We start from the raw sequence: 15,399 nt of genomic DNA on the forward strand, positions 1-15,399 counted from the left end.
TTCCAAGTTCGTGTCCAAGAAGAGCAGTTCTGCTTCTCCTTATCTTTTCAGAGGAAGCCCAGCAACAATACCCCACATGCAGTAACTCACCTCACCCACTCACACACTCATGGCACACTCACTGGCTCAGGGTTTCTGTGGCCCTGAAGAGGTGGGAAACAGCATCAAACCACTTTTGATCCTACATGTCCCCAGTGGTACCACTATGACCTTGTCAAAGCTGTCAGGGTGAGACTGACAGACCTTTATTCAAAATGCACCAAGTCCCCCTCTGCAGTGGCTAAATGAGAAAGCAACCATCATTTCTGGCTGAAGTAAGTCCAATTCAGCAGTGTTTGGGCATGTGGAGAAAGTGAAGGTTGTGAAGATGAAAACCCCATCAACTGGAGACTAGATTAATCTCAGGGGGCAGGAGAAGTAGAAATGCCATATATTTCTAGCCTAAAAGGGGCTCAGAAGGTCCTGGACCCAGCCCCTCTCATATGGTTTTGCTGCTTGTGCAATGAGGAGTTTGGCACAGCCACATTTGCATACGTCAAGAAGAGAAAAAAATCTTGGCCTTGAATCCAAATGCTGCATCTAGAGATTTAAACCAAGAACTTGTTAGTCTTCTTTATCAGCAAACAAACTCCAATACTAAGAGTCTTTTGGGTTTTGTACATAAATTTAGCATCAATGGCTCTCTAAAGGACAATTTGTGGCTTGGTAATTTTCCCCCTCTCTGCATCTCACACACAAACCAGCAAGCAGGTATCAGTAAATCTTCCACAGAAGACATTATTCTGTATTGAATGGCTCATGCTTTCTCTTAGGAAAGACAAGTTCCACATCTTATGAGCATAACAAAATTCAAAATGTGTTGAAATGACTGTTCCAAAATGACTGCACACTCTCAGGATGATATCATCTCCTTCTGCTCCGAGAGGAACAATCCTGCTTGGGAGATCACAAGGAAAGCCATAAATTGAATTGGATACAAAATGAAAGCCAAAATTCTTCGCCAATACAGCATACCTTCCCTTCTCTGCCTCCCCAGTGTCTGCCCCCTGCCTTTTTGAGGCTACTTACTGGACACTGGTAACAGATTCAGTTTATAAAAATTAAAATTAAAAACAACCAGCTGTAAAGACTTTTTAAAAGAAAAGAATTATTCATTTGTACTACAGCAGCATCTAAGCCAAACCTTCAACATCAAGAACATTTTATCCTATTAGCTTGAACCCACAACTTGAGATTTCTCCTGCAGTGGCCACAAAAAGCACTTGTTCAGAGCAGCAGAGCAGGCAGCTCCTTTTCTCCCTTAGCCTGGGGGGATGCTGGTGAAGTCACCTGTCTGCTGCAGTACAAACATCAAACCCTTGAAACACAGAGACATCATATAAACTTTGTAGCATCATTTCTGTAAGGGAAAATATTCTATGGAGCTGGGTTCTTTAATTAGCAAATTCTGGTTTTGCAGTAACAAGGCTCCTTTCATTAGCAAGCAGTTCAAACTGCAGAAGGAATCTCAGTTTTTCCACTGCTCTGCAAAGAGCCACTCAGCAATGGCTGTTTGGTAGCCCTTGGCACGGCCTCTGAAGCTGAAGAGCATCTCCGGGTGACTTTGCTGGGACCCACCCAGGCCCACTCATGTAAAACCAACACCAGGTTAAAAGCTCCCCAGGTTTCAGTGGTGAAACTACTGCTGCACACAGTCCATATCCATTGGAATTTAACTCTGTACCCTGAACAGCTGGGAAAGGAAACAGACTTAAGGGTGTCTTTATCTTTTGCTTTTTGAATAACCAACTGCACTAATTGCATCCCCTGGTCTAGGTTACAATACCCTCCACCCACAGCCAAGCTCGAGGCCTCCTGTCAGAAGCAGGCTGTCCTCAATCCTGCACAGACACAGCAGCTACAGAACTGACAATGCTTTCATGTCACACCACACAGGCAACTGTGGTGTTCAATATTCATTGGAATGAATCATCTTGCACACCTGTAATCAAACTCACACTGCTCAACATCTTCATGCTTGCTGCCTTTATCATATGGTTTTAGAGGAAACACAGTTTTGATATTAATCTGTCTCAGCTGATGAAGCAGTCCATGGGGGCAAAGAGAGGGTGTTGTTTAGTCATTGATGGTTTGGTGATGAATACTGGACAAGGAGCAAGGCTGGACAGAAAATGGGAAGGGTCAGAGTATCTGAAGGAGACCTTCCCCCTATCTTTGTCCCCTTTGCTCCTGCTGCAAAAGCCATTGTGTGCATACAGTGCCATCTGGGTTTCCCCCACCCCCGTTACTATATCCCATGGCACATATGTCTAGGTTTTCTGCTTTCACGAGGTTGTCCAGACCAGTATGAATGTATTCTCTGAGTATTTTTCAACCCCCTCCTATTTAGAAACCAAATCCTATTCATTAAAACCTAAATCACTAAGCCTGCCAAATTATTATCCCCAGAATATCGTGTGTCCCAGATTCTCCCAGGGCTGGACCTCTCTTCCTACAGTCGTATTCTTCAGGGACTTAGAGCAGTTATTGCTGTCAGTGGATCTGAAACACCAATCAACTGCTTAAAATGGGGGGAAATATGCAGCATACTAAAAATCTTTGAATGGCTTGACAGCTCTCATACCACTGCGACAACATAGCATTAGGTGGGTACTTTTGAAATGTTGGCTGATGATCATAATACATATTCTAAAAATACTTTTTTTTCAGTTTGTTGTAATGAAAAATACATCTGTGATGCATCAAAATGTCATCAGCTCACTGTGTAAAAATAACTTTACTAAAAGTGAAATAAACTGCACAACAATCACACTAGCACATTTTTCTTTGTGAAATCTTTTCTCCCTTCTCACGTTGCATTTTACGCCTTCATTTAAACACAATTGTACAACTGTGTGCAACAGTATAAGACAAGCAAAGTATTTTCTTTCTATTTTTGACTAGTATGTACTTGTCTATTTAGAGCCTAAAAGCTGAAACATGGCTTCATATACCATAAAAATAATAAAGCTCACAGCTACTACTGAGCACAAGGTCTTCTTTTATCAAGAGAACATAAGAAGGGAAGAGCCATTTAAAAGGGACCTTTGCTACAGCTGCTCAAAGTGGTCTTCATTATTTCTCAGCAGAGCATAGGCAATTTGAACATCATATGTATTCATATAAGGAATGCAAACCCTAGTATCATGTCTTTATTCCATCCTGTGTGTAATTGTTGAATTCACCATGGTCATCCACAGTTGGGGTTTATTTTCTTTTTTTAATTGAGTTTTGTTTTTTTTTTAAATTTTGCAACTTGGTAATATTTCTCACAGTTAAATGAAAAGGGAAACTTCTTGTCTCTGTTAATATGTATCAGGATCTATATCCTTCACTGCAGATGCAAAATGGCATTTCGTTTTTCTTATTTATTCCACCTCAGTAAATCTGCCTGCCCAGTCCTCACGTTTTGATTTAATTTAATGCCTGCAAGATAAACCCTGTCATTTGTAATAATTTGTAAACCTTCATCTTTAAAATGCATCCAATCTGTCCTGCAGTCCTGCAAAGTATCTGTTAAACATTCTGCTTCAGCTTTCATGGTGTTTTCCTCTGATAAGGGCTGCTGATACACAGCATAAAGCTGACTTATTTCTTATCTCCATCAACATGAGGGTTGTTCCAATTCCAATTAAAAAAACTGGGACAGCAGCCACTCATCTGGGTGCAGAGAAACAAATGTCAGATAAACACTTGAATCCATCAGCCGGGTAGTATCACTGCCTGAATCAGGCAGGAGATTCATGAAAATTATTAAAAGATAGCACGGGAATTCTATACAGATTAGGAAATTTAAAAGTCTAAATAATTTTCAGTAATTTTCATTTATAAATCTGTAATTATTCCTAAAGCACATTAGCTTGTGCAAATTGTCTCAGCTACACTGCAGTCCAAAATAGCTGGCTGTGCAGAGATGGGAAACACAGACCAATACCTGTGTGGCACCAGTGCTCAAACTTAAAATAGACCTCGCTGTTCATGCCACGTGCTCCAGCAGCATGGCTCACCAGGGTTCTCCCAAGTACTAGGAGACCTGTACACACACAGCATGTAGTCCTAGCCCAACTTCCTCCAAGTATTTATTCCACAAAAATGCAGCACATCATCAAGAAGGTTCTTGCATTGAAAGCATACCCCAGAAATATGCACCTTAAAATTCTGGCTAAGGGAAAATACCTCTTAGCTTAAAAACATGATTTTCTATTAGTTAAATGCAGATACCTTCCCAGAACTTGGCAGTAAAAACCATTCTGAGTGTGAACTTGAGTACCCAAAGCAGAATGCTCATGATCTTCCCTTGCTCAGTCTTAGCAACAGCAGCATCTCCCAAACCCCTTCAGATGGTTTATCTCCTTAGGCTTTGTAATTAATTTCTAGAAGGAGGAGTTAAAAGACCCTGTGATAGGACTTCAATTGCCTCAAGCTGTGGCAGTTGCCTTGAAATCACTCAATCTAGAGCATCTCATAAAGGATGGCCATTACCAAGTCCAGGCAGGATCCTAGAGGAAGAAGAAAACATTGCAAGGCTGGTAAGCATGTGAGGCATAACAAGTAAGAGATGTGGTCCCGAGAGTAAATGAAGGAGTCTTCTTCTGTTCTGTACCCCAAAATAAAGCAGCAGCATTTTCCTACAATTTTCTTTGCACAGAGAAAACCCATTTTCCTCCACAGGAGCTGCTGAAAGAGCCCTGTTGAAAAATTCTCACATTTGAGAGGTACATGATGCCTGCTGAGCCCATCTGAAAACCCAACTGGACTCGACAGATTTAGCACTTTGGAAAATCTGCCCCTCAAAACCAAATATGTCTCCTCCATGACCACTTCACAACGGTAACTTTGCAGGGGGGTATGGTCTATTTGTTTTGCTATAGAAATTAGGAGTAGGACTATTTCAGCTTTCTGCATTTTAATTTGCTGTGAAGCATATTGAAAATTTAAGTGAAGAGAAATACAGAGTATAATGTGAGAGACCATGTGTTACTTTCAGGAATTGGAGAATGGGCAAGAACAAAACCTACAAGTGTTACATACATATACTTATGTAACAGATCCAAAGTATAAAATTATCATAGAAAAAAATAAGAAATTGTGGTAACATTGGGATAGGAGGCTCCCTGCTTGCATTTGATGAAAGCAACAGATCAACCTCCTTGACTTGGAAGCAGACTTACTGTTCTACATGCTGTTCTTTCATCCTTGCCAAAACAAAAGTGAAGCCATAAACTCATCATAAACACACTCAGCAACACATTTTGTTTTGCGCAGCTGCTAATGCATACGGATAACTTTCTTTAGTGCTCATTGTAACATGAATTCCATTGGCTTAAAAGAAGCTCGTCAATCAGAAGAAAGAATTGCCGTAATTTTTGGAGAATGACCTATCAATCCAAGGTGGTTTTATAGTCAATCTTTTAAAGACATTTTGTACATTAATTACTCAAAATCTGCAGTGAGGTGGGTTATTGTCCACACACACTAATGGCTTTCAGAGTTTAATCTCTCATCAGTGGACCTCCTTTTGTGAAATCCCTAAGGGATTATGTAGTACTATGTCTAATCACTTGACAAATTTCATTTACTTGAAACTGAAGCTTGTTTCATATGAAGTCTGTAGCAGAAGTCAGATTCAAAGTAGGAAAACAAAATCTGTTACTGGACACTACCGGGATTTATCATGTTTATGTCTGAACTGCTTAACAATCGATGAAAGAATTCTGCTTGGGGAAATGCATTAGTTGTTTATCAGCTGCTTAAGCCTATGAGATACTCAGATGAGATACTCAATTGCTTATAAACGATACATAACAGGTTAAAAAAATGTACTATGACTCAAGTAAAAAGACAGTAGAAATGTAAATAATTGCTGCTGTACCATTCACTAAAAAAAAACCCCAACAAACTGCTGTGATCTGTAGTCTGCTACACTGAAGAGGAACGGTTATTTGACACAAATTATACAACACAGAAAGAAAATATCCCTTGCGAGTTGAATTTATGCTCTGAAGTTCAGCACTCCAGACCAAACAGAATCAACCTGCAAAGCTGGGATGGATGGAGCACCTCTCTTTCATTGCTTCCATCTCCCTACAACAGAACCATTACCATGGAATTGTTCTCTCCATTAAGCAGCAATTCTCAGTGATTAACACATCGTGAAATCTAATGTTGCAAAACTCACTGCATTGTTCCCCCTCATCATAGTGCAGGCAGATAGCTACAAAAGTAAAATTTGCCAGATGACACCATAGAAAAGGAATTTGAAAAATAAGAGTAGCGTTTGGCATCGAGCTCACTACACGAAGGTTGTGTGACATTATGATCTATTATATGTTGTTATAACCGAGGTCTCCCACACTGCATCGCAAAGCCTTGCTACATGGCTAGTCTCGATGAAAACACCAGATTACGGCTCCGAAAACAACATGCAAACACACAGGCACACGCTACCTCTGTAAACCAAATTAACCGAAATCTGTCAGAGACGCGGCAATAACGGGACTTCTTTTGCAAGCATCATTTCGGGTAGGGTTAGGACAGATTCAGAGCAAATACAGACACAGACAGAAAGGTTGATGCTCTATTAATTTGTTGTCAAGCCATGCAGGAAAGGACGTCTGAAAGCCCGAAGACGCAGTAACGATTGTTTAAGAGCTATTTGAAAAAGTGACAAAACTGGCCTAAACCTCTTTAAGCCCCCTGAATGAAAAGATTTAAACAGGCTATTGTTAGACCCCTGGGTACCTTTTTTCTCTTGGCTTTGTTCTGCATTTTCCTCCGCTGCAGTTTCCATGGCTGGCTTCATACCATCCACCAAAAATGCCGCCCCCCCTCCCCCCCCAGCAAGCACTTTTTCTCTTCGCCTCCTTTCTCACTCCCTTCCGTCTCCTATTTACAGCGGCGGTGATTGAGCGGCTCTGTTCTCCCCTACAGTAGATTACAGTCCTTTCCAAAATGCCAGAGAAGTCTTGTCAGCTTCAATTTCGCTCCGCTGACTGGTCCAGGAGGAGCGGTGCCAGCTCGCTCAGCTATACGTCACCAGGGTCCCCAGCTATAAAATAGCCACCCTGTGCCTCCGCTTGCCACACCGTGGGGACCAGCATCGCGCCCCTTCCTCCTGCCCTCCGCTCTTCCCCTCTTTCCCCGTCTCCCAACAAATGTTAATCAATTCTCCGGGCAGTGAATGGATCGGTGACATCGGGAGGGGACATGCGAGTGAGAAAGAAAGGAGCCCCCGGCCGCCGTCTCTAAGGGGAGTGCACGCCGGCACACAATCACAAGGCTCCTTTCCCATGGGACCTCGTTATTATGCTTTGCATTTTGATTTATTCCACATGCCCTCTGCTCTTTCAAGGGGTGGGGGGTGATGGGTCTGTTCTCTCTGTTTGCTTTCTTTGCTGAGAGTTCCGCTCACCCACGGTAAAAGACTGTGTGAGAGAAGCATAAAAGCAAAAGCGGGCATATATATGTATGTACATGGAAAATTTTAATTCTTTCTTTGACTTGCGAGCACAATGGGAAAAAAAAAAAAAGAAAAAATATCCAAGCAAAGAGACAGGAAGCCCATTCAAGTAATCTAAAATGCACGTGCAACATTCTAAAGGATAAAATGTTTAAGAAAACACAACTTGGACTTTAAAAGGAGGTCTGCCACTAGAGACCAAAAGCCATGCTTGGGAGTGAGTACAGAGTTGCTGTTCAGCACGTTTGATCACTCCTTTAAATCCACACAGACTGCAGCATGATCAAATAAGCTGCACTTGGGAGCAACAAACTCAAGACATGCCAGTGTTGCATACACCAGGACTTTAGGTGTCCCCAGCCCACTCTTGTGCTGGGGAGCCACAGAGCACAGGGGTATTGTTCCCCTCCCAAAACCCAGCACAGCTGACACATTTAATGCTGTACTGAGGCTAATTAACCTTGCCTGTCACTTTGCTTGTCTCAATGCCTTACAGTGCAACACGCTGCACAAGGCACAACTGCCCAAAGGCACCTCCTTGTGCATGTAGGATGGTGGAGCAAGCATGGAGTGATGGCTTTTGTGGTCCAGCCTCTGCAGCCAGTTCTGCAGCCTGCAAAGATGCCCAGCAGATGCAGAAAATGCTGGGGATGTTAAAACCTACACCCTGCATATTCCCTATAACAGATTCAAACAGGAGAGTGGGAAGAGGCAAGCAGTCCAAAGATTTGTAGCTGCAATTCAGTCTCTTCTGATTGAATTTACTACAACCCACAATTTTGCTGCGCATTTGTATTTCTAGATGTCAAGTGAAAAGCACAAAAGCCCTCAGACCCAACCATTAGAGAAAGTTTACATCTCTTTCAAGAAATTAGTGCACAAACCCCTTCTCTCACCACAGCCAACACAGCTGTTACTTAGCTTTGGGCATTACTGCTCAGACTTCAGGCTTCAGCACAGCTGCCAGGAGGTCTTGGTCATATCCTAAGTTTTCATATCAAAACATCAAAACTTGATGTCAAGCATTTACTTAAAATGTTTCTTTGGAGCCCAGGAAAAGTCTGCAGTTGAAGCTCCCACTTCAGCAGACCTCGATGTAAGCAGGATGATGCCAATTTGTAGATGGCATGAAGTATCCTGAGGGGCCAATGTGGGGCAAGGGGTTGGGTTTCTCAAGGAAATCAAATCAGTAGGCACAGCAGAGACTTCAACCCAGGTGGCAAGGCATATTTCCCCAATCTTCCTTTCCAGTGCTAAGACAGCAATCCACACACAGATTGAAATCCCTCCCCAGCAAGACCGTGCACTGCAAACACACTCCCTGAAACAGCTGAAAGGTGAAAGCATGGGTGATGTGTTTGCTATATTATTTTAACCAGTACTAAAAGTTGTTGGTATAATGATTATACAAAGACAAGGTTCTACAAAGAGTGGGGCTTCTTCCCTGTTTAACATTAGTAAGACTGAAAATCCATACCAAATATACCCTCCTTGCTGAAACACAAATTTTAGTAATTGGTCAAAGCACTTGATTGCTTCTGACATAAAATTCTCTTCTTGGAATGCCTCATTGTGCAGTTGGTACTTCTGTCACAGTCTAGATCTCTCTTAGTGATCTTTGCTTTTAGACTGGAAGGTCTAAAACTTTAAAAGGCTGAAACCTCCCTTCACAGACTATCCTAAGTTACAAAAGGTCTGTTCATAACCTAATTCAAGTGGTGTGGTATCAATGCACTTATCAGTATAAATACACAGAAAATACAAACATAATCTGGAATTTCCTTTATTTAAACAGAAAATACATTAGGCATAACCTCTGGTTACAGACTGTCCCTGGAGGAAACCCATGACTGTAGCCCTCCCCTCTTTACCAGTGAGACCTACTCCTTTCAAACAGCTGCACGCTTAGCTACTGGTGAACAGAATTTTAGGCAGGCTCAGGACTTCAGAGTTTCTGATGCTTCAGAAACCCAAAACTAACAGGCTGGGAGACTATTTCCTCAACTGTTTCCCCAGAATAACCCCTTCCCCAAACAGGCAATGACAAATCAGTGCACAATACCAGAATCAACTTCACAAGAACTTGAACAGAACACTTCAAAAATCATCAAGCCCAACTATTAAAAAGCATTAATTCTACCAACTAAATCATCCTCTAAAAGCTTCAAGTGATATATGAGTGTAAAATTCTCTCCCCTACCTTGTTACTATTTTCTGGATTGCTGCAATGTATGATAGGTTTTAAGCACTTTTCATCCTAAGTAATTTCTTGATTTTCAAACTTTTACACCATCATTGATAAATACAGCAAATAAAACAAACTGTACTATTTCCTCCAGTGCTAATATGGGTGCTGATCTTGTGCTTCAAGTATTAATCTCAGCTAGCAAATTGTCTCATTCAATGTTCCCTCCCTTAAACAGATACATCCTTGTGATGAGACTGGGAGACATAAAGTTTATGCCTATGACAACACAGCACAAGATTAAGCCACAAAGGGAAAATTAAAAAAAAAAATCTTTTAAGACTGATATTCAGTAAAAACCTGCTGGTACACACCAAGCTGATTTAGATAACCAGCAACCAGGGCAGGCAGCTACTTACATTTGAGAAGTTCAGCCCAGAATTTTGTTTTTGCAGAGCAAGATAAAAGTGAAAATGAGGAGAGGGGCTGAGCAGCAAGGGTTTCTGCTGCTAAAGCATAGCTCTGAGCCTACTGCCAAACCTCAGGATGAATAGCAGTGGAGGAAAGTATGTGAAGGCACTGCAGACCAAGTCACATTTACTGCAAAACAATTAAAAAAAAAAAAAGCTTAAATCTATTTTATCTAGATATAAAAAAACCCCAAACCACACATTTAATAATTTTGCTCAGTCAATTAAAATAGCACAATTGCAGAAGTTAAAAAATACATTAGAATCCCTATTCTGTTCATGTGCCAGTTCCTTTTGAACATCTATCTTTAATATCACTGAATCTAGTTTACATTCCTGCAGGCTGAGAACCTCTACCATAAGCTACAGCAAATTCTTCACAAGCTTTCAGGAGATGAATACACACTTGCCATTTCTACAAAGGCTTCACAGAGCTGTAATAAAGACTGTTCTCACATAGCTGAAGAGCAATTTGAGATTATCTATGAGATCCAAGACTCAGAAGTTAAAATACAGAGACTGTCCCTCAAACAAGATTGACACATAGTCCAAACAACTAATTTTAAAGACAACTTGTAGAATACTTTACTTTTTTTAATATTTAAGAGAAAGAACAGATACACGTGAAGCCACTTGGTGCAATGTAAGCAAATTACATTACAATCGTGTTCAACTTTAAACCAGTCACCAAAGACTTGCTTATAAAATCCAATCCAAATACTTATGCAAAAGCAGGCAAACTTTCCATGTGGATAAAATCAAAGCATGACAAGTTTTCAGTTGTGCAGCAGTCATATATCTTGCAAGTACTTCACAAAAAAATATAAATTGGGGTTCATTCTTTCAGATATACTAGGTTACTAGGAAAATGGAATCCAAATTAACAAATAACAGTGGAAAATCCTTGCACTTATGCCACAGTATAAAACACAGACATGAGTCTGCACTGCACTTAGGGGTCTCAGTCTCAAATTTCTGTAAGAAAGAGAAAAAATAAAAGCTTAAGCATGGATAGTGGTTATCTTTGCAGCCAAAGAAAATCACTAAGTTAACCAATGGAGCTAAGTCCAGGAGGGTAAGCAAACCTTAACAGTGTGAAGATGCCAGTGCTGTGACTCCCTTAAAAGCCTCGTGAAGATGTCAATGACTGCAGCCAAGCTAAACGCCTGGTGAGACGCAGCAGGCAAAGGAGACGTCACTCAGTTGTTGGGGTACATACACCTCTCTGTCCAGCCTGCCTGTCTCCAGCTGGAGCACTACAGTTACAGCCACGGCTGAGAATCAAAGGTAATAAACAGCCCAGACCCAGAACATATACCAATAGCTAACCTTTGACTGGTTACACAAAAGAAAAAACCAAATCCCTTAGAAAGTGAGCAGATGGTTCTGTATGGGTTTTCCCATAGCTAGGTCTCATCAAGTTCTAGTCTTAAAGATGGCTGCAGAGATATGAAGTCTACCAAAGGAAACAACCTGAAGAACTATAATGAAAGTCAAAATGAAATAAAAAGTTGATGTCTTATTAAGCAGGTGGGAACTCCATTTCCGCTTATGAAAGGCAGTCAACAGCACAGAAGGAAATAAATAATTTTTAAAAGCAAAGGATTTTATTTATCTAATCTAATCTAAGGGCCCTAGTAACATTTTTCTGGCTATTATAAACTTGTCTTTAAAAAAGAAAAAATCTGGGGAAAATAATTCAAAACTCTTGACAGATAAAATGCAGGACTCTCAACCATTCCAAAGACTTCCAAGAAAAGGCAATAAAAACGAAAACAAAATAGGATACATTTGAAACTAAGCTGGAATCAACATCACCTCTTGCATCCCTCTCCTGTGAGGCTACCTGGAGTAGCACCATGCTTTTGGCAAGCCAGAAAGAAATATGGTGACAAACTAGAGCCCATTTAGACTACAGTAGAAAGAGCATGGAAATACAGAAAATTAAAGCAAAGACCTCCTAGCAACTCCCCTGGAAGGAACTTTCATTAGGCAAGTGTTCAAGTCTACAGTGGCTGTCCTCAGCTTCTACTCCAGCTCCACAATTTTATGGCATAGTTTTCTACAAGTGTACTGCATGGCAGGTTTCAAATGCTTTAACTTTACAATGAAGCAGCAAAACAAAGCTTTGAGTTACCCAATCTCCATACATTTTTCTCTTCATCAGTGGCAAGATCCTCACATATATGACTAGTACATGAAGCCTTCAACAGTACTTCAAATGCTCCTCCAGAATTTTAAGGGCTACGTTTTTGACTCTGGCACACATAACCACCTTTTTTTTTGCTCCCTCTGTCCATCACAACTGAAGGGAGATTCTCATCTATCCTGCCTCTGCCTTGTAGTGCAGCAGGAAAAAAATATGCTCAAGTCTTTTGTCTTTGTTGCCTTAATTCTGCACTTTGAAGACAATCCAACATACTTAGCTTTTGTTGTGAATCCTCTTCTCCAATACTGTTGTCAAAGCTTACTGCCATCTCAGAAAACTAGCTGGAGCTTCTGAATACTTGGACATACTGAAATAGCATCCTAGATATTTATGTCACACTTGCCAGCACTCAAGTAGAAGTGTCTCTTGTACTTGTAGAAGAGCTATTTCTGCCAGCAATTTAGAAGGCAGCAAAGGTATCATTAGAATATACTCCTATTAATACAGCTGTTCCATCTCAAAACATAAGAGCTTGACACAGGACTGGTATTGGGAGGCTACCTGTTGATATTTTTTTTTCCTCTGTCTATAAATAAATGTCACTGAGTTCAGTCTTGACACAAACTTAGCCTCTTTTGCTTCACAAAGTCAGATTTAATCAGACAATTCTCTGTTAACTTTACATCCAGTTCTGACTTTCAAAATTGCCCTCCCACTCTTCGCATAGACTTCAGCATCCCACCTACAATCTCTCATCTATTCAGCGCTCGTTTTGTTCTTCAGTCTTGGCTTCAGTCCAGTCTTCTCACAAAGCAGGGAAAAAAGCAGGGAAATAAAAAGAAGTGCAAAAGCCTACAGCTCCCCAAAAAGAAACCAGGGGCACTCATTATAGAAGGGTACCTCACACTGTACTGGGGGTACAAGGGGAGGGACAAGGATGAAGAATCCTCCTAGAATGTCACAAAGGATTCCATGCAAAAACCACAGATGTAGATATGTGTATGTATGTACACATGCAGAAAATATGTACGTGTGCATATTCATATTTATATGAAGAAAATGCATACAATTATATATGTATTTTTATTGAACAGTAAACCACATGAGCATCATTGGAACCGCAATGAGGAATGCATACTAATTTACAGAGTCATGCAATAGGTATTCAGTTTGATAGTGAATGCACAGCCATCCCAGCGTACAGACTGCTACAGACTCCTGCAGCTCAAGGGCCAGCAACCAAGTTACCCAAGATCAGACTGGAGTTTGCAGCACAGCTAAGCCACACCTTGGGAGCACTGTTACCTGTTTATCTCAGTATCCCAGGTTGGAAAACCAGCACCACCAGCCCCAGACTCTGCCATACATTGCTCCTAGACCCACTCATGCAGTGTTGGGCAGTTGCGCATCAACTTCTTGGAAAGTCCACCAAACTCAAAAGTCAGAATGTTGAGATGATAAAAAAAAAGCATCACAATAATGATTGGTATGAGGTATTGAAATTCACTGTTTGAGGTTACAGCACCTTGTAAGTCACGACAACTGTAGCTGTTTCCCCAGGACAGAAAATTCTCATTCCAGTGTAATTAAACTATCCTTTGGAAAGATCCTGGACCAGTTCTGTCATGCAGTGCTGGACTGCCTGTTGAATTGCAAATGTAGTCTCTGTTCATATATAAGACACTAGTCATGAAATCCTCAGTTAAGACACTAATAAAACGGTCCCCAATTAATCACTGTATTCTTTGCAACAGCAGATATCCTCATTAGGAAAGCAGCAGGACACTAACAAGTCCCACGTTGAGAGTGTCCAATTAACTCATCGACTAAGTATGTGCCAAGCAACTTCTCCAGTCTAGTTTTCCAGTCCCCTCTTCCCAGCTGCAGTGATTGAGATCTCAGTCATGTCGAAAGTAGTGGTCCTTTTGCGCTTTGCAAAGCCTTTGAGAGCGCCGCTGTGAACAACAAACAAGGGCCGCTCAAGTGTTCTACAGGTCTTTCACTTGTGCCCACAAAAAGCTAAGTGTGCACTCAAGGAGTTCAGCAAAATTAAGGAAAAAACCCCACCCCTCTACCTTTGTAAACAAGGAATGACTTAACCTGCTAACAACGAGTGTGGTTGGAGCTCTGTCTGGATCATGTCATGCCTCAATTTTTGCTGAACCTCAGCAGTGGGTGATCCTGCATACAAAGTGAGCTCCGAGACAAAAGTGCTATATATACGGTGAGTTAAGGACAAAGTAGCAGCTTTCAGCCTGGATTCCCAGGTAGGCTGTCAAGTAAAATCCCTTGCCAAGGCAGGATTATTCCCTAGAGTATATATTTCCAAGACTTTGTCTTGCCTGATTTTCTAAGTGTCTGAACCTTGGAGCCTTTCAATGTTTGGCGAGAAGAGCCATTCTGTGACCCGGCAGGTTGTGAGGCTTGGCACAAAGGAGGGCTTGCACAATGGCCAGGGCCCCGCTGCAGTCAGTGCAGAAGGAGCAGCTTCTCCAGAAGGAGCAGGGTCCCAGCCTCTGAAATGGCCTCCAGTCCTGCTGCCTGAAAACAACCCAGACTCTTTTGAGTGATGCCTAGTTACATCTCCATCTCTGTTTCTTTTCAAACGTGACATTCTCTTGTTTTAAACAGCTGAAAGGCATAATTTCTGTACTTTGTCATGACTCAGAGTGAAATTCATTTAGCATCTACTTTTCTTCATCTGTTCCTTGTATCATTTTCATCCCATTTTACTTCTACTCTCTGGTTTTCAGCACGTTTGTAACAATTTCTCTTGCACTTGGAGCTTCCCAGGTGTAAACACAGCATTCTCATTATGTGCTTCCTTTGGAGACCCTCACATTAGTTATTGAAAATGCCCCAGGCATTTTTGATTTCCGTAGTACTACAGACACATCTTCCCTATACCTCACTACTACAGATTCCTGAAGTACAATTACCTGCTCCACCTTTCTGCACCATTTGGAGAGGAAAAGAAAGAAGCTAAGGAACCACGGAAAGGGAGAAGGGATGTATATATTGAAAAAAACCCGTAAAATTAAAACAAGAAAAAAGCACATGGCAGAAACAACACCCAAGGCTCTGGCTAATGTTTTTG

The 15,399-nt window shown here is 41.3% G+C and overlaps 1 protein-coding gene across 6 annotated transcripts in view; it reads right to left on the bottom strand.

The window, feature by feature from the left end:
• GPM6B (glycoprotein M6B) overlaps positions 1-15,399 on the bottom strand; it is a 103,436-nt gene that overhangs the window by 25,488 nt on the left and 62,549 nt on the right. For 2 of the 6 annotated variants that reach the window (XM_021535559.3, XM_021535560.3), the window contains exon 1: positions 6,781-7,575. The exons of 2 other annotated variants lie outside the window; for them this stretch is intronic. In XM_021535559.3, the coding sequence (XP_021391234.1) occupies positions 6,781-6,841 (61 nt within the window). In that variant the 5' untranslated portion in view covers positions 6,842-7,575. Of the gene's footprint in view, positions 1-6,780; positions 7,576-15,399 lie in introns of those variants that run through there. 2 more of the 6 variants (XM_021535558.3, XM_031503792.2) reach the window with 2 other exon arrangements.

The sequence above is a fragment of the Lonchura striata genome, chromosome 2, assembly GCF_046129695.1.
Source record: "Lonchura striata isolate bLonStr1 chromosome 2, bLonStr1.mat, whole genome shotgun sequence".
Classification (NCBI taxonomy): Eukaryota; Metazoa; Chordata; class Aves; order Passeriformes; family Estrildidae; genus Lonchura; species Lonchura striata.